Below are 20,298 nucleotides of genomic sequence, written 5' to 3' on the forward strand. Positions count from 1 at the left end.
AATGGAACAAATGTGTCCCTGACAAATGGGACAACATTTCCTCGATTCACTTGGAATTAAGTTTTGTTCACTTGAGTGTTTATCTTGCCGTACACTGCCTCCTAGTGGGCAGTAGATGTTTCACATTCTGCATGGCTATACTGAGAGAAGAGGAGTTATGCCTTGTTTAAAAATGAATCAAGTGCTGTAGTAATATTATTCATATTCCCACAAATTAAAACAATTACTTTTAGCAAGAGGCCGTACAAATATACCCATTTCATTGATCTTCCTATAAATTTGTCAGACATTTCATTTTCCTGTCTGTGACCACCTTGTTGTCTTAGCTTCTTCTTTTTCCTCTCTGTGTTGACTATGTTTACACACCAACCCTCTGGAGTAACTCCTCTCCTGGTCAGGCCATTCATAGTGCTGCTGTTTCTGTGATTACTGTCTTTCTGCACGGGAACATAATAATCTTGCAGTGCCTGGTGCAAGATTAATTATTTCCTGTTTTGATGACTGCAGTGTCCAAGAACGTGAGCGAGCGACGGTCCACCAAGTCGGACATGTCTCCCGTGTCGCTGCGCTCGCCGCTGCCCGGGGGGAAGACCCAGAACCGCGTATCTCAGGTGCTCCAGGTCCAGGTGCCCCTCTACCCTCTACGGAAGAAGAGCACCACCAAGGACATTCACACCGCACATAGTGAGTCGCTGGAACTGTTACTCTCTTCTAGGATTGCAAACTTTCACAAAATCCCCAGGTTTTCCAGAAATCCCGGTTGGAAGATTCTCGGGATAGAAATAACATCAGAAGATATGCTTTGCTATACATTTCAAGGACAATTTAGTTTGACTACAGTATCTGTTAGTCAATGTAAACATGTTGCATATTAGTGATTTTATAGTGAGTAAATGTTAAAAACAATATTATGATGTCTTGTGGGTGATTTATTTATATATTTTTATTAACCTTTATTTATCCAGAAAGTCCCATTGAGGTCAGAATACCTATTTTACAAGGGAGACATGGCCAAATTGATGATATTCTGTAGTAAAATAATGGTGTATGTACCCACTGTATGGTTCCCTCTCTAACAGTGTATGTCCCTGTCTGTCCCAGTGCATTCGGAAAGTATTCAGACCCCTTGACTTTTTCTGTATTATGTTACATTACAGCCTTATTCTAAAATGGATTAAATTATTTTTTTTCCTCATCAATACCCCATAATGACAAAGCAAGTTTTTGGAAACGTTACCTTATTACCAGAATTACCTTATTTAAATACACTACCGGTCAAAAGTTTTAGAACACCTACTAATTCAAAGGTTTTTCTTTATTTTTACTCATTTCTATATTGTAGAATAATAGTGAAGACATCAAAACTATGAAATAACACATAAGGAATCAAGTATTAACCAAAAAAGTGTTAAAGAAATCAAAATATATTTTATATTCTTCAAATAGCCACCCTTTGCCTTGATATGACAGCTTTGCACACTCTTGGCATTCTCTCAACCAGCTTCACATGGAATGCTTTTCCAACAGTTTTGAAAGAGTTCCCACATATGCTGAGCACTTGTTGGCTGCTTTTCCTTCACTCTGCGGTCCGACTCATCCCAAACAATCTCAACTTGGTTGAGGTCGGAGGATTGTGGAGGCCAGGTCATCTGATGCAGCACTCCATCACTCTCCTTCTTGGTAAAATAGCCATACACAGCCTGGAGGTGTGATGGGTCATTGTCCTGTTGAAAAACAAATGATAGTCCCACTAAGCCCAAACCAGGTGGGATGGTGTATATCGCTGCAGAATGCTGTGGTAGCCGTGCTGGTTAAGTGTGCCTTGAATTCTAAATAAATCACAGACAGTGTCACCAGCAAAGCACCCCCACACCATAACACCTCCTCCTCCATGCTTCACGGTGGGAAATACACATGCGGAGATCATCCGTTCATCCACACCGTGTCTCACAAAGACACGGCGGTTGGAACCAAAAATCTCACATTTGGACTGCAGACCAAAGGACAAATTTCCACTGGTCTAATGTCCGTTGCTCGTGTTCTTGGCCCAAGCAAGTCTCTTCTTCTTATTGGTGTCCTTTAGTAGTGGTTTCTTTGTAGCAATTCAACCATGAAGGCCTGATTCACACAGTCTCCTCTGAACAGTTGACTTTGAGATGTGTCTGTTACTTGAACTCTGTGAAGCATTTATTTGGGCTGAAATTTCTGAGGCTGGTAACTCTAATGAACTTATCCTCTGTAGCAGAGGTAACTCTGGGTCTTCCATTCCTGTGGCGGTCCTCATGAGAGCCAGTTTCATCATAGTGCTTAATGGTTTTTGCGACTGCAGTTGAAGAAACTTTCAAAGTTTTTGAAATGTTCCGTATTGACTGACCTTCATGTCTTAAAGTAATGATGGACCGTTTGCTTATTTGAGCTGTTCTTGCCATAGTATGGACTTGGTCTTTTACCAAATAGGGCTATCTACCCTCCCACCTTGTCACAACACAACTGATTGGCTGAAACACATTAAGAAGGAAAGAAATTCCACAAATTAAGTTTTAAGAAGGCACACCTGTTAATGAAATGCATTCCAGGTGACTACCTCATGAAGTTGGTTGAGAGAATGCCAAGAGTGTGCAAAACTGTCATCAAGGCAAAGGGTGGCTATTTGAAGAATCTCAAATATAAAATATATTTTGATTTGTGTAACACTTTCTTGGTTACTACATGATTCCATATGTGTTATTTCATAGTTGTAATGTCTTCACTATTATTCTACAATGTTGAAAATAGTAACAATAAAGAAAAACCCTTGAATGAGTAGGTGTTCTAAAACTTTTTTGACCGGTAGTGTAAGTATTCAGACCCTTTGCTATGAGACTCGAAATTGAGCTCAGGTGCATCCTGTTTCCATTGATCATCCTTGAGATGTTTCTACAACTTGACTGGAGTCCACCTTAGGTAAATTCAATTGATTGGACATGATTTGGAAAGGCACACAACTGTCTATATAAGGTCTCACAGTTGATAGTGCATGTCAGAGCAAAAACCAAGCCATGAGGTCGAAAGAATTGTCCGTAGAGCTCCGAGACAGGATTGTGTCAAGGCACAGATCTGGGGAAGGGTAACAAAACATTTCTGCAGCATTGAAGGTCCCCAAGAACACTGTGGCCTCCATCATTCTTAAATGGAAGAAGTTTGGAACCACCAAGACTCTTCCTAGAGCTGGCTGCCCGGCCAAACTGAGCAATCGGGGGAGAAGGGCCTTGGTCAGGGAGGTGACCAAGAACCCGATGGTCACTCTGACAGAGCTCCAGAGTTCTTCCGTGAAGATGGGACAACCTTACAGGAGGACAACCATCTCTGCAGCACGCCACCAATCAGGCCTTTATGGTAGAGTGGCCAGACGGAAACCACTCCTCAGGAAAAGGCACATGACAGCCCACTTGGAGTTTGCCAAAAGGCACCTAAAGGACTCTCAGACCATGAGAAACAAGATTCTCTGGTCTGATGAAACCAAGATTGAACTCTTTGGCCTGAATACCAAGCGTCACATCTGGAGGAAACCTGGCACCATCCCTACGGTGAAGCATGGTGGTTGCTGTGGGGATGTTTTTCAGCAGCAGGGACTGGGAGACTAGTCCGGATCGAGGGAAATATGAACGGTGCAAAGTACAGAGAGATCCTTGATGAAAACCTGCTACAGTGCTAAGGACCTCAGACTGGGGCGAAGGTTCACCTTCCAACAGGACAACGACCCTAAGCACACAGCCAAGACAACGCAGAAGTGGCTTCGGGACAAGTCTCTGAATGTCCTTGAGTGGTCCAGCCAGAGCCCGGACTTGAACCCGATCGAACATCTCTGTAGAGACCTGAAAATAGCTGTGTAGCGAAGCTCCCCATCAAACCTGACAGAGCTTGAGAGGATCTGCAGAGAAGAATGGGAGAAACTCCCCAAATACAGGTGTGCCAAGCGTGTAGCGTCATACCCAAGAAGACTCAAGGCTATAATCGCTGCCAATGGTGCTTCAACAAAGTACTGAGTAAAGGATCTGAATACTTATGTAAATGTGATATTTCATTTTTTGTATACATTTGCAAACATTTCTAAAAACCAATTTTTGCTTTGTCATTATGGGGTATTGTGTGTAGATTGATGAGGAAAAAATACAATTTAATCAATTTTAGAATCAGCCAACGTAAGAAAATGTGGAAAAAGTCAAGGGGTCTGAATACTTTCCGAATGCACTGTATATCTCTCTCTCTCTCTCTCCCCCTCATAGACTATAACAGTGTATATCTTCTCTCTCTCTCTCCCCCTCTCAGACTCCAGCTCTCCCCAGGTGATAAAGAAGCCTCCCAGCTCCCAGCTCAGCCAATTAGAGGACAGTCCCTGGATTGGGAGGAGGCCTGCTGAAGACACCGTGTCCACTGTTTCATCCCTGCACTCCAGCCCCACCGTCTCGCCACAGGGCTCCCCTCGCAAAGGTCTACACCCTGGCTACCTCACATTACCTCTCACAACAGCATCTACTCCAATCCATTCATTCATCTCACAACTCATACCCATAACTCAGAACCAAGCATACCCATTCTTCATCGAAGGTTTGTACCTCACCGTCAGTACCCTCTATATATCAGCACCTCAACCCAGCATCCCTCACCCACAGGACATACACATACATACACATCTTGCTGTAGTCCTATTCCCTCATCTCACCTATCCATACTGTAATTTAGTGTCATCTTAATCAGGCACCTCAGTCATTCTCCCCGTCTCTCCTCTCCTGTGTTTGTCTACAGTGGGTGGCGTGGCCAAGCCCCAGCGTAACGCCAACAGCCAGATGAACCGGTCTGGCTCGTCGTCCTCTCTGACCAGCGAGGCCACCACCAAGGCAGGCACGGCTGGCAGCCGCAGCTACGGCATAGGTGGGGCTCTCCTCCACAAGAGGTTCCTGCAGATGACCAGGCAGCACATCAGAGACAGGGAGGAAGGCAGGGACAGAGAGATGGATGTGCTGATGGAGGTGGAGACAGAGCAGGCAGGGCCAGGGATGATGAGCCACTCTGGGCCCCATGGAGACCCAGAAGCAGGGGCCGCAAAGGCCACCAGGCCAGGGACCCCCGCTCCCCAGACAGAGACCTCGACAGTGCCAGAGTCTCTAACCCCCCCCAGGCCCAGACTACCAGAGTCCCCCCTGAGGAAGAGGCTGAGGGAGCTGTCCCCATTCAGGATGCTGAGGGAGAGGAGTCAGTCTAGGGAAAGGCTGGCTGCAGTGCTAGTGGCTAGGACACCAGTGGAGGGTCCGGGGCAGACGGGGCCCTCTGAGGCCCAGGATTGTAGCCCAGGACAGAGACAGGCTGAGCAGGTCAAAGGGCAGGCAAGGAGGTCAGCCAGCCCCAGCAGGGCCTTTGCATGGCTCTGCAGAGACCGACACAAGAGGAGAAAGACTATCTGACAGATTGACAGACAGACTGAGGAAGTAGCACAGTAGTCCCTGTGTAGAATAATGAACACTGAAGTTGGCTTAGAGGACAGAGACAATCTGCTAGACTGAGGAAGTACATTTTGTGGAAGTGAACTGAAGAAGTATGTTATGTGTACAGAAAGTTTTGTCATGAGTTTTCAGCAGTTAATTGAAAGATGTTGGTGAACGTTTTCAGGTATTGTATCATACATGTTAGTGATGGTTCAGTCCAAGTTGATCTACAACGAAGTGAGAGTATGCATAATGATTTTAAAAGGCAGCTAGATTTAATATGCAGTATGATCTTGAGTTTTCAGAATGTGTTACCTAAATACTTAGATTAGAATTAGAATAGATTCAATATTACAATATTTGAAGACCTTAGATGTTAGACTGTATTTCTGACATTTCTAAGATAGTATAAGGTAAGTTAAGCATGTTGTATTCAAGAGGCTCCACAGGTCAACTGCAATGTGACTGTAAAGATGCTCCCAATTTCAACTGTTTTAACTGATTATTAGTTTTCTACATATGTTATTGATGAGCATGGGAGAAACTAACACTGAAAATATATATATATTTTCTATACAGGATTTCCATTTTTGAAATAAAAGAGTTTCATGAAACCGGTCCAGATCAGTGTTTGACATGCTGCTGATCTGTATGTAGAGCACCTGTAGTAGATGTTAGATCTAGTGAAGGTTGGTAGAGGCTGTGTGGATGACCACTTCTCCAGGCTGATCATCTCCTCCACGCTCCCCCCCAGGCTATGCCTTGATGCCTGCAGGGAAGTCAGACAACCTGTCCGACTCCAGCCACAGTGAGATCTCGTCCCGCTCCAGCATCGTCAGTAACTGCTCTGTGGACTCCATGCCTGCTGGCCCTGCAGAGGAGCGCCAAGGCATCAAGACCAGGGATACCACCGAGACCCTGGGCACCACCACGCAACTCACACATGCCAACTCTGACTGCAGCCAGCCCAGCACCAGGTAACACACACACAGTAACACTCACACACTCACACTTACACACACACACACATATACACACACACACACATCGTATACCTCCTCAAAGCAGACCCCCACCTCTCCCCCCTCCCCTCCAAGCTTGGTTCCAATAATGTCCTTGGCTCATTAAAGCACAGTGGACAGGAAATCGTAAAAGGACCACTGTTTATCAACATCACATGTTTACTCACTCAGTCCCACATTAACTGTGCTGCCACTTTTATGTGGACAGCTTTTAATTCCAATAAGTAAACAACCCCCTTTACTGTCCCTCCAGGATGAGGCCTCCCTGGCATAAATATGATATACTTCTTGGTCACAATAATCTCCTTTTGTATCATATTTTATTACCTGGGAACCTGCTGCAGCGGCGGTGGCAGTCTGTTCATTAAATGTTGTTTATTTGAACTCCCGGCACGCTCCGTAAAAACCATTTAGGTGAATCAAACAGTGTCTGGTTAATGGAAGAGGAGAGGAGCACAACTTTACTGTATGGTGAGTGCAGTGATAAATCCTAAAGACACTGTGTGCTCTGCAGTGTTGTGAGACTGATTGGGATATTTGGGGATGGATGGTGGAGGCTACAGGACATATTAAACAGGAATAATTCACCTGGTTGCTTTGTTGACTTGTCTTGCTTCTCCTTGTTTCATGTTGTCCCTGTCGTGTTTTTCTCCTGGTCAGTTGATTGTTCTTCTGTTTCATTGTGTTTCCTTCTCTCTCTTCCTATTCAGTTCTTCTGTTTCATTGTTTCCTTCTCTCTCTTCCTATTCAGTTCTTCTCTGTTTCATTGTGTTTCCTTCTCTCTCTTCCTATTCAGTTCTTCTCTGTTTCATTGTGTTTCCTTCTCTCTCTTCCTATTCAGTTCTTCTGTTTCATTGTTTCCTTCTCTCTCTTCCTATTCAGTTCTTCTGTTTCATTGTTTCCTTCTCTCTCTTCCTATTCAGTTCTTCTCTGTTTCCTTGTGTTTCCTTCTCTCTCTTCCTATTCAGTTCTTCTCTGTTTCCTTGTGTTTCCTTCTCTCTCTTCCTATTCAGTTCTTCAATGTTTCAAACTTTCATTGTTTCCTTCTCTCTTCTCCTGGTCAGTTTGTCTTTGGTGCAGGGCCAGGTGACGCAGGGCTCCACCTTCACCTCCTCCATCTCCACAGAGGAGCTGACCCCCGACCACGCTTCCCTGGACAGTGTGGTCGACAGCGGGCGGGGAAGCTGGACCTCCTGCTCCTCCAACTCCCATGACAGCTTCCAGAGCCTGCCTGTTCACCTGCTAGGCCTGGGGGTTGGCCGACCCCCTGCCTGGGACCACCTGGCACCTGGGGTCTTCCGCCACACCCAGCTAGCAGGGCCTATAGCAGAGGTGGAGGCTGGGCCTGCCGGGGCAGGGGTAGTGGGAGCACCAGTGGCGTTGTCCGGGGGAGGAGAGGACGCCAAGAGGCTCTCCAGAGACAGTTCAGAGCTCAACCAATCACGGCAGAGCTGGGCCTCGTCATCCTCGCTGTCTGACACCTATGAGGGGAACTACGGCACAATCAAACGCCGCACTGCAGACGGAGCCTCAAATGCCCCTGGGGATGGGCACGACGCACCCCAAAGCACAGCCCCCATCTACAAAACAGTCACTTCAAGCACAGAGAAAGGCCTCATAGGTGAGGGTCCACTGTGTGTCTTCTCCTTCACCTCTACTGTACTGTGGTGTTAGTGTGTAACTGTAAACCCCACTTGTGACATGCTGTGTGTAGATGGGTGTGTGTGGAGGAACGACAACAGCAGATTTCTACACTTTTTTTCCCCCTTTCTTATGGCTTTTGATGCACTCACTTTGGCTGGCCACCAGTCTCAAAACCAGCTGTGGCACAAAATGCTTCAGTTTTTTCACTCATGCTGCGTGAGACTGTCCATGGAACTGCAGTATAGTGGGATTCTGTAACCGGGCTCCCCTGCTTGTGCTATTTGCTCAGCTGCATTTACTACTACTCTACCACATACTGTATTCTCCAGCTGGTCTACTTCTCTAACCTGTGAATCAGGCTTTTCCTGTTTAGTTCATCTTCTGTAATGCAGCAGAGACTGTGTTCTGTAATGCAGCAGAGACTGTGTTCTGTAATGCAGCACAGACTGTGTTCTGTAATGCAGCGGAGACGGTGTTCTGTAATGGAGCGGAGACGGTGTTCTGTAATGGAGCGGAGACGGTGTTCTGTAATGCAGCGGAGACGGTGTTCTGTAAAGCATCGAAGACGGTGTTCTGTAATGCAGCGGAGACGGTGTTCTGTAATGCAGCGGAGACTGTGTTCTGTAATGCAGCGGAGACAGTGTTCTGTAATGCAGCGGAGACGGTGTTCTGTAATGGAGCAGAGACGGTGTTCTGTAATGGAGCAGAGACAGTGTTCTGTAATGGAGCAGAGACGGTGTTCTGTAATGGAGCAGAGACAGTGTTCTGTAATGGAGCAGAGACTGTGTTCTGTAATGGAGCGGAGACGGTGTTCTGTAATGGAGCGGAGACGGTGTTCTGTAATGCAGCGGAGACGGTGTTCTGTAAAGCATCGAAGACGGTGTTCTGTAATGCAGCGGAGACGGTGTTCTGTAATGCAGCAGAGACTGTGTTCTGTAATGCAGCGGAGACAGTGTAATGCAGCGGAGACTGTGTTCTGTAATGCAGCGGAGACGGTGTTCTGTAATGCAGCGGAGACGGTGTTCTGTAATGGAGCGGAGACGGTGTTCTGTAATGCAGCAGAGACGGTGTTCTGTAATGCAGCGGAGACTGTGTTCTGTAATGCAGCGGAGACGGTGTTCTGTAATGCAGCGGAGACTGTGTTCTGTAATGCAGCAGAGACTGTGTTCTGTAATGCAGCAGAGACTGTGTTCTGTAATGCAGCGGAGACGGTGTTCTGTAATGCAGCGGAGACGGTGTTCTGTAATGGAGCGGAGACGGTGTTCTGTAATGCAGCGGAGACGGTGTTCTGTAATGGAGCGGAGACTGTGTTCTGTAATGCAGCGGAGACAGTGTAATGCAGCGGAGACAGTGTTCTGTAATGCAGCGGAGACTGTGTTCTGTAATGCAGCGGAGACTGTGTTCTGTAATGCAGCGGAGACTGTGTTCTGTAATGCAGCGGAGACGGTGTTCTGTAATGCAGCGGAGACTGTGTTCTGTAATGCAGCGGAGACGGTGTTCTGTAATGCAGCGGAGACGGTGTTCTGTAATGCAGCGGAGACGGTGTTCTGTAATGGAGCGGAGACGGTGTTCTGTAATGCAGCGGAGACGGTGTTCTGTAATGCAGCGGAGACGGTGTTCTGTAATGGAGCAGAGACTGTGTTCTGTAATGCAGCGGAGACGGTGTTCTGTAATGGAGCAGAGACGGTGTTCTGTAATGGAGCAGAGACGGTGTTCTGTAATGGAGCAGAGACGGTGTTCTGTAATGGAGCAGAGACGGTGTTCTGTAATGGAGCAGAGACGGTGTTCTGTAATGGAGCAGAGACGGTGTTCTGTAATGGAGCAGAGCACAGCAATAATGGGTGTGTCCCAAATGGCACCCTATTCCCTATAAAGTGCACTACTTTTGACCAGGGTTTCCTATATACTCCTTATTTAATGCACTACTTTTGACCAGGGCCCATTGGGCTCTGGTCAAAAGGAATGCACAGGGTGCCATTTGGGACGAAGCCTATGTATCGTCCTCTGACTGGATGGACAGGAGGATTAAAAAGTAGGTCCGGGACAATACCAGTATCACTATATGTTTTCCATTGCAAATCTAAAAAACACAAAGCAGACCACACTCTTTGGTCCTTTTAAAAACATGTTGTATGTAAAATATTGTGCTGTAGCTTGGAAAATAAATTAATGTGACTCTGGATGACAACACGTTTGTTTCCAACATTAGGGCTGTTTTCCTAAAGAAGTTAAATCTGCTTTGTGTTTTGTTTCCTTGTTACGATATTAACGAGTATCGCGATACTGGTATTGTCCTGGCCCTATTGAAGAGCAGTATAGTACAGTATAGTACAGTATAGTACAGTACAGTATAGAACAGGCCAAATCTGCTGCTGCCATTCATCTCACACACCAACCACCTGCCTGTCTATCTCTTTATGTCAGTGGTTTAGTAGCTACATAGTGGTGCTGAAACATCTCATTGATTTATTTTCTCCATTTTTGTTTCTTTTCTCCCTCCTTCCCTCCCTCCCCACTTCATCACTGTCACACCTCCCTCCCCTGTCTCCTCCCCCATTCCTGGTGGCCAGTGTATTGTGTAACCTCTCCCACCAAGGACGATAGGTACAGGGGACCTCCCCCCACCCCTCCAGGATACCAGGGCCTCACCCTGGTTAATGGACGGGATGGAGCTCCCCAACGGCTCCCCCACTTGCGGCCACCCGACTATAGTGTGGCCCTGCAGAGGTCTAAGCTGCTACAGAGCCCCGGAGGCCTGGTGGAGGCCCGGCGCCTGGGGGTGAACCACCACCACGAGTCCCAGGGCCAGTCCAGGCCAGCCAGCGTCTGCCTACAGGGCCTAGGGGATAGTGAGGATGGTACGTGGAGAAAGACAGAGACCAGCCCCAGACAGGGACAACATGGAGGACTATAGCACCAGGCAGCCATGTTGTAGTAGACTAGACTATACCTCAGGGCTCTCTGTGATGCTGCTGGAGTGCTGGAATTACCTAGTTAGTGGCAGAGTTGGGTTTCCTGGCAGATGGTTCACCATTGAAGGGTTCTGATTTGGATGTAATCTGAGCCTCAGCTTGTTGGTGCTTTTCTGCCTGTTATCAACAATAAGCAGATGAAGTCACAGTATAGAATGTTAGGAATGGTAAAATGTCTCTAGTTTGATGCAAAACTAGCTTGACACAATTTCACATGAGCCGATAACTTAGCATACCATTATGTCTTTGATACTGCTGTAAGATGTGCCTAGATGTTTTGTCTGAAGTAATTGTGTCTTCAGTGTTAGGTTAACTCTCCTCTCCTCTTATCTATTGCAGATGAGCAGGTGTCAGCGGTGTAGAGCTGGCTGGACGCCTGGATGGACACTGCAGGCCGAGGGAGGGAGGGAGGGAGGGAGGGGGAGGATGGATGAGGGAGGGAGGGAGGGAGGGGTGGTCTAAGCCTGCCATGCTGCCTCTCCTCTGGGCACACTCCTCTCACCCCTCGCTCCTCTCCAGGTCCTCAGTCTCAGCTGACGGCTGCTCGAGGCCAAACCAACGGCATCTCTTTTTATGCCATTTTAAAAAGGTTTTAGCAACTCCCCCGTGTGTAGACTCTCACTGCCTATAGAGCTGTATACAGACTGAGATGTGATGTCACGGTATATGGCTGAGGCGTTTGGGACACAGTGCTTATGAAGAAGGGATGGACGATGCCCGCTGATCCCAGTGTCTTTTTAACAGTACCTCCATTTGCTTTTGTGCTCTCTTGTCCCAGGTGTTTTAAATGGTTTTTCCTCAGTCGATGCATGAAAACGAGCGTAGCTCTGAGAATATCCAGGATGGGAGAAAAGCATTTGAGAAAGCAGAGATCTGGCAGTTAGGTCAAGTGACCACATATCTTTTAATTTGCAGTTGGAGGTGTGGGTGTGTGGAGCTCTAATTGTACCTTGTGGAGCTTCAACAGTATCTCAGGCCATTGTGTATGCTGCACTGCACCCTCATCCATTCAGACGCTCTTTCTTTGTGCGCATGTTAACCCACAGTAACATGAGGTACTTTACTGGCATGCTCCTGTCTGTATGCTCAATAAATGGTATTCTAAGTTGTTTTTGATGAGTTGACAAACAAAAAGGTTCACTGCTGTAGAATAGCACCATGTTTTGTTATTTTATTGCAGTACTGTAAAACTATATTAGCACTGTACAAACATTAGTTGGTAAGCTTTAAATGCGAGGCATGCAGCCAACTGCCCAGAGTTGTTTACACAGATGCTTACAAACTTGTTTACAGGGTTTGTTTGTTACACTAGTAGTTGTCTATTGAATTACAAGCTAAAATATAAAAGTATTATGATTTCAGGTTAATTTGATATGTAAAGTATTTTCTATGCAGTAAGAATGTGGATGCAGCATAAACAACACGTGGTGTGTTTTAATGTACCTTTTCCATCTTAGCTATTAAGGGTCTTTTTTATCCTAATCTTGTTTAATAGTCAGGGCAACAAAAGAAAAAACAATGCTTGTCAATGGAACATTTATTTAAATACCAGTTTTGCATCTCCATTCCTTGTTCATAATATAGCTGTTTGAAAAAGAGTACATTTTGTAAAGTATTTTAAAGAATTTGCTTTAATTGTTTCTTCTTATTGCAAGCAAATGCTCATTATTTGTAGAGGTTTTAACCCTCTGGTGTTGAGGGTGAAACTGCAGAATGATATTGTCATTAGGGATATAACTGGAGTAACTCATTGGGATTATTTCCTTCAGATGTCTGTTCTTTATGTGACGCTTGTTGTTTTCTGTTGTTTTGCCATACTAAATAAGACTTAAAAATATGAATGGTAATATATATATATATATATATATATATATACAGTGCATATATAAATGTATACATATATTTTGGGTTTGTCATAATGTTACAGATCATGTATAGATGAAAAGAGTCCTCTATAAAGACTATTTTAATATTTTGTTATAATAAAATAAAAGATTGTGATTGCCCCTTTTCTGTCATTGGGCAGGAATCTTTTGAGGAATCTTTTTTAAATGTTGGTGCCATCTCTGCTCTCTGGATCTATTTTTCTGCTGTGTTTTGGTTTGTCTCCTCTTTATGCATTGTTGTATAGGTGTTATTGTATGTCTTGACTCTGCCTCCCTTACCTCCTGAGGGCTTCTGGGTCATCTCTGGCTGTAGCCTGCCGTGCTGAAAGAGTTTCCCTGAACATGTCCTCATCCAACGCCACCTGCCCCTCACTGTGAGCAGGGTCGCATTATGGAGGAGGCAACAATCTGTTTCTCAGACGTTAGAAATGTAATGTACAGAGCTGACATTATTCCCTTGTCTACATGATAGGGAAGCATGTATGTTCTACATCATCTATTTCTATCTGGAGGTTCTGTAATGTTGTATCCCACTGAGCGCAACCAGGAACAGAGCTTTTATCAGTTTCTACTGCTTTCAGACAACTGTGGTGTCATCCTCCCTCTCGCTGTCTCTCTCAGCACTGCGAACCCTGTCGTTATCTACAGGGCTGGAGGGTTCTATCATAGAATTTGAATGATACTGAATGATTCTATAGGTTCTATTACGCTCACCTTTGCACATTCCTCCTCAGAATCCTATAACATACAGGACCTAGTATTACTGTCCACCATCACCTTTGAGGAGAAAGCAGAAATGTGTATATACTGATCAAGAAATATAAGGAAATCAGTCAATTGAAATAAATAAATTAGGCCCTAATCTATGGATTTCACATGACTGGGCAGAGGCGCAGCCATGGGTGGCCTGGGAAGACATAGGTCCACCCACTTGGGAGCCAGGCCCAGCCAATCAGAATGGGTTTTTCCCCACAAAAGGGCGTTATTACAGACGGAAATACTCCTCAGTTTCATCAGCTGTCAGGATGGCTAGTCTCAGACGATCCCGCAGGTGAAGAAGCAGGATGTGGATGTCCTAGGCTGCCGTGGTTTGCGGTTGTGAGGCCGGTTGGACGTACTGCCAAATTCTGTAAAATGATGTTGGAGGCGGCTTATGGTAGATAAATTAACATTACATTCTCTGGCAACAGCTCTGGTGGACATTCCTGCAGTCAGCATGTCAATTGCACACTCCCTCAAAACTTGAGACATCTGTGGCATTGTGTTGTGTGACAAAACTGCAAATTTTGGAGTGGCCTTTTATTGTCCCCAGCACAAGTTGCACCTGTGTAATGATCATGTCGTTTAATCAGCTTCTTGATATGCCACACCTGTCAGGTGGATGGATTATCTTGGCAAAGGAGAAATGCTTTCTAACAGGGATGTAAACAAATGTGTGCACAACATTTGAGAGAAATAAGCTTTTTGTGTTTATGGAACATTTCTGGGATCTGTTATTTCAGCTCATGAAACATGGGATGAACACTTTACATGTTGCATTTATTGAGAGAGAGAGAGCGAGAGAGAGAGAGATTCCCTCTGTCTTTTGGTTATGTTGTCTAATTTAAGTATACAGCTGTTGAACTGTGTAAATGTCAAGACATTTGCTTTAACGTAGACTACAGCAGTCATCCATTTTGTTGATTGATTCTGATCTGTTTTGTCCGCTAACAATGTGGCTTGCCTATGCATGGCCCGGCTCACCGTGGTCCTCCCTCTGCCATTCAGGTCAGCTGATCATATTGATCAGGTAACAGTTTATTGATTGATGCCAAACCCTACCGGTTTACCCACTAGTAGACAAAGAAATAGCCTGCCCTTCACATACCGATAAAAAAAAAAAACTGATGTTAAATAGAACAGTTGTCCTCTAAACAACTCCTCAATCAGGAAATTCAGCTTCCCTGTGTGTCGATTAAATTGGCTGATTACTGTCACCAATGCCGACAGTACTCTCTCCAGATTTCCTGAAATGCAGGGAATTTATATTGAAATTGTATATTTTTCCTGCATTCATTTTAAGATGCTATAGATTCAACTCATACCATAAACATAACAGTTAGGGGGCTAAAGCCAATCCCACTTCAGACAGATCTGTAATGGAACACATACATAGAGGCTATAATGACATGTTAGTAGGAATTCATCCAAAGGCTACTTCCTCTAAGGTTGCACCTGACAAAACTGGCTTTCTCTATAGGCATTATTGAATAAGTCCTGTGCTTCACAACTCTTTCTGATCTCTGTCATATTACCTGGAATGCAATAAGTGAGCTGAAATGATGTTATGTAACTCAAAACATATAGGCATTTAGCAGAACTGCACAATTGTAAGCTTGACTGTAGCAATTGTACTGCCCAATGTCGGTTACAAAGGTATTATTTGGTATGTGGCTTATTTTGGTTTTGTCTTACACTTTTCATAGCTCTTGTACCTTATGTCTTTTAGAAAGACAATTATTTGCTTGTATGGTTTTTCGTATTTGAGATTGTAGGTAATTGTTATATTTTTGTTTAAGAGAATGTTTTAATATGCAAAAGTACATTTTATTTCTCCAAGTCTACTGATATGAATTTGGACAATAATAAACTGTTAAACGTTGTTTGTTTGTCTATTTGCTCTTGCAGTGTAAAGCTAATTAAGTGTATCAAAATAACTTTTCTCTCATTGTGAACAACTCACTCCACCCATTTAGCCTCATATTCAATCATTTGTGTTTTGAGCATTACTCTTAATCAATGCATTGATTTCTCTGTTCAATCAGATGGTATTACAGAATACCTATAATCTTATTCTAATGAGAACAACTCACATCAATGCAATGTGAATCTTGTTCATCTAGTCCCCTGGTTTCTTTTTAATTAGCCATCCTCAAGTATTTTGTGTTTTAGTCATCAGGAGGAGCTCAATCAGCAAATATTCTTAGTTCAGTTACTCTCTTTTGATAGAATCGATAAAATCTTTACACAGAGAAAGGCAAACACCTCTTGTTGGGATTTGAAAATCCTACCTCTTTTTTTTCCAACTGGTCCCCCTCCTGCGATGCTCTATCTTTTTGGATCAGGCATTGGGCTGGGAGAAAATCATTTGGAGCACATGCTGTTTTCAAGGTCGGTCTGTTTTTCAGACAGAGAAGCGAGGCAGACAGAAACGAGGCGTGTGTGGCTGGCTGTGCTTAGAGTGGGAGAAACACACAGTGATGATCTTTTTAGTTTTTAAGACACTCGTGTGTGTCTCAGCATGGTGTATCTCAGCATGGTGTGTGTGTGTATCTCAGCATGCTAGTGATTGAGATTATTTCATTTATGTTTCATTAAAGTTTTCATAATTTTCTATCTAATTCATTATCTGATTAATAATAAGGGGTTTCTGACCAGCATGTTAAACCGCACATTCAAAGTCTGCAGAAGTTCACAGAGAATTTATCAGAATGGTGAGTGAAAGTTCACATCCCAGCTGAGTTGGCTGGAAATGATTTCCTGAAAATTACACAAAATATGAATTATACATCAGAAAGCTTAACTTTGTCTCGTTGAGTTAAGTTGGGAAGTAGAGGGAAAAGCACATATACTAGCCCTACATGGATTCAATGTGTGAAAACCCTTTCTCACTTTTTACTTCAAAGTTATAACTTGTCAGAAATGAAAGCTGTGAGCAGTGGTTAATTAACAGTTTGAGACCGTGGGGAACAGCATATTAGTGTTAAAATGAAAAACGCATCATCTTGGGTATAAAATCACAGTCTAAGCCCTGACTGTGAGGCCTCCATTATATGAGATCATTCCATTCCTCTATTCCTCCTTTTCCTGTCTTGATGTAAAACATTCACATTAAACATGCTATGAACTGTATATTCTTCCTGGGAATGATAACCTCAGACCTGAGACCCAACTGAGGTTAGGGTTGAGAGACCAAGCTTCCCACCAGCCCTAACTCATGGGTTATCCGTTAGTGTAATAAGTAGTATTTGTCGCACTGCTTATTAGTGTAAGAGCTCATAGTGCGTCTCTTTGTTGGTGTCTCAGATCTATATGGGCCGTTCTGCCTCAGACAAGACTTACTCTCTCTGTCAGATGAACCTTAACCTTGTTAGGTCTGTCTGAGTGAGAAGGTGGAGGTAGTGAGTGTCCTGTGTGTGTTCCAGCCTTTGACCCTCTACCCTCGCTGTTGTCTGGACAGTGTTATTTATGTCCTGAATGTAGACTAATGTGGAGAGAATGAAGGGGACAGGGTGACTGGCCTGTAACAGGGGCAGAGGGTAGCCTGGTGAATTAGGACTATCCAGACAGCCAAGTGTTTCAGAGTAAGTTCTACTCAGCCTGGGTCCTAAATGGCACCCTATTCCCTATATAGTGCACTACTTTTGACCAGAGCCCTGATATAAAGTAGTGCACTATAAAGGGAATAGGGTGCCATGTGGGTGTGGTGTTCTTCACAAGTTTGGCCTTGTCATTTTTCACCACCTTGTCCGGCGCTGCTAGCAGCCTGGCCCACCTCCTAGCTTCCTGTCCAGGGGGTGGACATCAAGCTGCCTTATGCTACAGAAACAGGAGATAGGCTCCTGCTCTACACTCAGAATTTGTTTTACCGAATTGTACTTAAAGGGGTACAAACGCTTGTCACTGTAGTGGTACCCTGTAAGCCAAGGTACATCCATTGTACCATTAGTTATAGATACATAATTGTACCTTAAGAGCCAAAAGGTCCAAATGTGCAATTTTTAGGGTACCTTCACAGTGACAAAGCCGTTTGTTCCTTTTAACTGGCAAAAATGTACCTCTTCTCTATACCACTTCTGACACGAATGAAGCGAATTTGGGGGGTAGCCCCACCCGTGATTCAAACCTGGGTCCAGCAACTGTCAAGCCAACACCTTAACCATTACACCAGGAGGTCTGTACCTCTTGACAAGGTCGCTCAATATTAATTCCATCTCTTTATTGCCACATGCTCTTATGGAAGCCTTTATAAAGACTATAGAACTGGCAGTAGACATGCTAAAATTTTTACAGAACCATAGACCCCTTAAACTGGTACAACAATTCCACTCACGGTGGCCAAACATAACTAACTGAAAGCCCACCCCCACTAAGCCACACCTCGAATGATTGTACCTTCATATTCAAAATAATGGGTTAAAAAATGTACCATTATACTAGATTATACCAGATTATACCTAAAAGGTACCGAACAGTACCATGTGAGATCATATGTGTACCTCTGAAGGTACATTGTATATATTGATATTTTTGTACCCCAGGGAACAATACTGTACCCTAACTGTACAATGTTTTCTGAGTAGGTCATTGGCCATTCTGGCTCGGACAAGGCTTTATTTTGTCCTGTGCTGTTAGTGCAGCTGTAAGGCTACAGTTGAGACCTTCCTCATAATAGCCAAATCCACAACAATGTTGTTTCCATCCCCACAGTATCTGGACACAGTCGCTAGGCTAAAAAAGGTCCATACAAAGTTAAAAGGGTAGTTCATCATCTAGTTGCCTGGAGTGGACTCCATTGCAGATACAATTTAGTGGAATTACGCTGAGTATACCAAACATTATGAACATGCTCTTTCCAAGACTGACTGACCAGGTGAATCCAGGTGAAAGCTATGATCCCTTATTGATGTCAGTCGTTAAATCCACTTCAGTCAGTGTAGATAAAGGGGAGGAGACCGGTTAAAGAAGGGCGCACAACTCAATATTAGGAAGGTGTTCTTAATGTTTTGTACACTCAGTGTATATGGTCCCATTCATTTGAGATTTGGTTCAGAATATAACAGTCTGTATGTGATGCTACTGATATCAGTGCTGCTTGTCTTGTCCTAACACTCCGCAGTAATAATAGTTGCCTAACCTACAATGTGCACCAGGGGGCAGTGGTCCTCTGCAGATGTTCAGCTCTCTAAATATCAGCTTGCCTCCCAATAAAAATGGAAACTCTGGTTTTAATCAAGAATATGTGTGTAGGAGGATAATTTGGAAGACATATTTTCTGTGGGATATTGCCCTTCCCATTAAGTTGCAAATTGCCAAAATTGGTTTCTGTTGAAACAACTCCATTCTGACTTTGTTCGAGCCAGTGATTATATTTGTCTCAGTTGTCATTGCCCTTTGTGGGGTTTTGTACCTCTACAAGTCAGCGTTCACTCCAGGGAAATGGCCCTATCCTCCACAGTCATTTTAGTCCCTGCAGTTAATGGGGACTGAAGAGCATTTGATTTGACATTCCAGTGTGTGTGGTGTGGCTAACACTTTATTTTAAGGTTCCGTAATACACCATTTATAAGGCATTTATAAAGTGTGTGTTCACCATTTATTAATCATTACTCCCACATTTATAAACCATTTTATTAGTAAAGTATTTTTGCTACCCCTAATGTAAAATTAGCGCTATTTATGCTTTAAAAATAATTTAATAAATGTTTTGAGTAACCAGTGTAGTTTCTCACAAAAAGGTGGGCATGCCGTGGGTAGACATTCCTGCAGTACCTGTTAAAATAATAAGCACACAACACATATTTAAGGAAATATATATATACATTTGTGAATAACTAGCTTACTAACATTTACAAATATGGGAGTAATGATTAATAAATGATGAGCATTCTGTTTGAAAATGCCTTATAAATGGTTTATACAACAGATGGGTCTAATGCTGATTGGTTAAAACCGAATTCCAGCCGGTGTCTATTACAGAAGTTACCACCGGCTAAATCTATGACGTTAAAATGCCTATTTACTCTGTTCCATCTGACTGCGCAAGCCACTGTTTCATCAGCCCAGCCAGGCGATGTATAAACTTGATCTCCACTATAAAAAGCATCTAGACATTATCTCACATTACTTTTAGACTAACATTTAGTTTTCAACAGCGGAGATTTGTATAAACCTTGCTCTCTGTCTATCCGACATTTGCAACATTGTTTCAATATTCAAATTCGATCTCCTGCTGTAGCATAGTAATGAACGTGTCAGGAGTTTGACTCCTGAACAGCTAATCATGGCTACCCAGACTATTTGCATTGCCTTGACTGTAAGTTAGCCGTGGTTGGCTAGCTACAAGCAAGAGATAAGAACGTTGCCAGCCAGTATGGCAATAGAACATTTAGAATGAACGACTGCGTCACGTCCATAGATACAGAACAAAAAGACTTAACGACTGGGTCGCGTCTCTGGCAACCGAACCGATAGAATGAACGACCAGCCGGCTTGTGTAGCAACCCTAGATTTGTGTCGGGACTATATCTTGTGGAAGGATGAAATAGTATTA

The 20,298-nt window shown here is 43.9% G+C and overlaps 1 protein-coding gene across 1 annotated transcript in view; it reads left to right on the forward strand.

The window, feature by feature from the left end:
- Window positions 1–11,498, forward strand: part of LOC311142054 (rap guanine nucleotide exchange factor 6-like) — a 54,855-nt gene extending 43,357 nt beyond the window's left edge. The window contains exons 19-25 of the mRNA XM_084177604.1: window positions 508–684; window positions 4,309–4,470; window positions 4,786–4,911; window positions 6,217–6,439; window positions 7,549–8,105; window positions 10,699–10,986; window positions 11,440–11,498. Of these exons, the coding sequence (XP_084033730.1) occupies window positions 508–684; window positions 4,309–4,470; window positions 4,786–4,911; window positions 6,217–6,439; window positions 7,549–8,105; window positions 10,699–10,986; window positions 11,440–11,462 (1,556 nt within the window). The 3' untranslated portion in view covers window positions 11,463–11,498. The remainder of the gene's footprint in view (window positions 1–507; window positions 685–4,308; window positions 4,471–4,785; window positions 4,912–6,216; window positions 6,440–7,548; window positions 8,106–10,698; window positions 10,987–11,439) is intronic.
- The last annotated feature ends 8,800 nt before the right edge of the window (window positions 11,499–20,298 follow it).

Source organism: Coregonus lavaretus, assembly GCF_964263955.1.
Source record: "Coregonus lavaretus genome assembly, chromosome: 15".
Lineage (NCBI taxonomy): Eukaryota > Metazoa > Chordata > Actinopteri > Salmoniformes > Salmonidae > Coregonus > Coregonus lavaretus.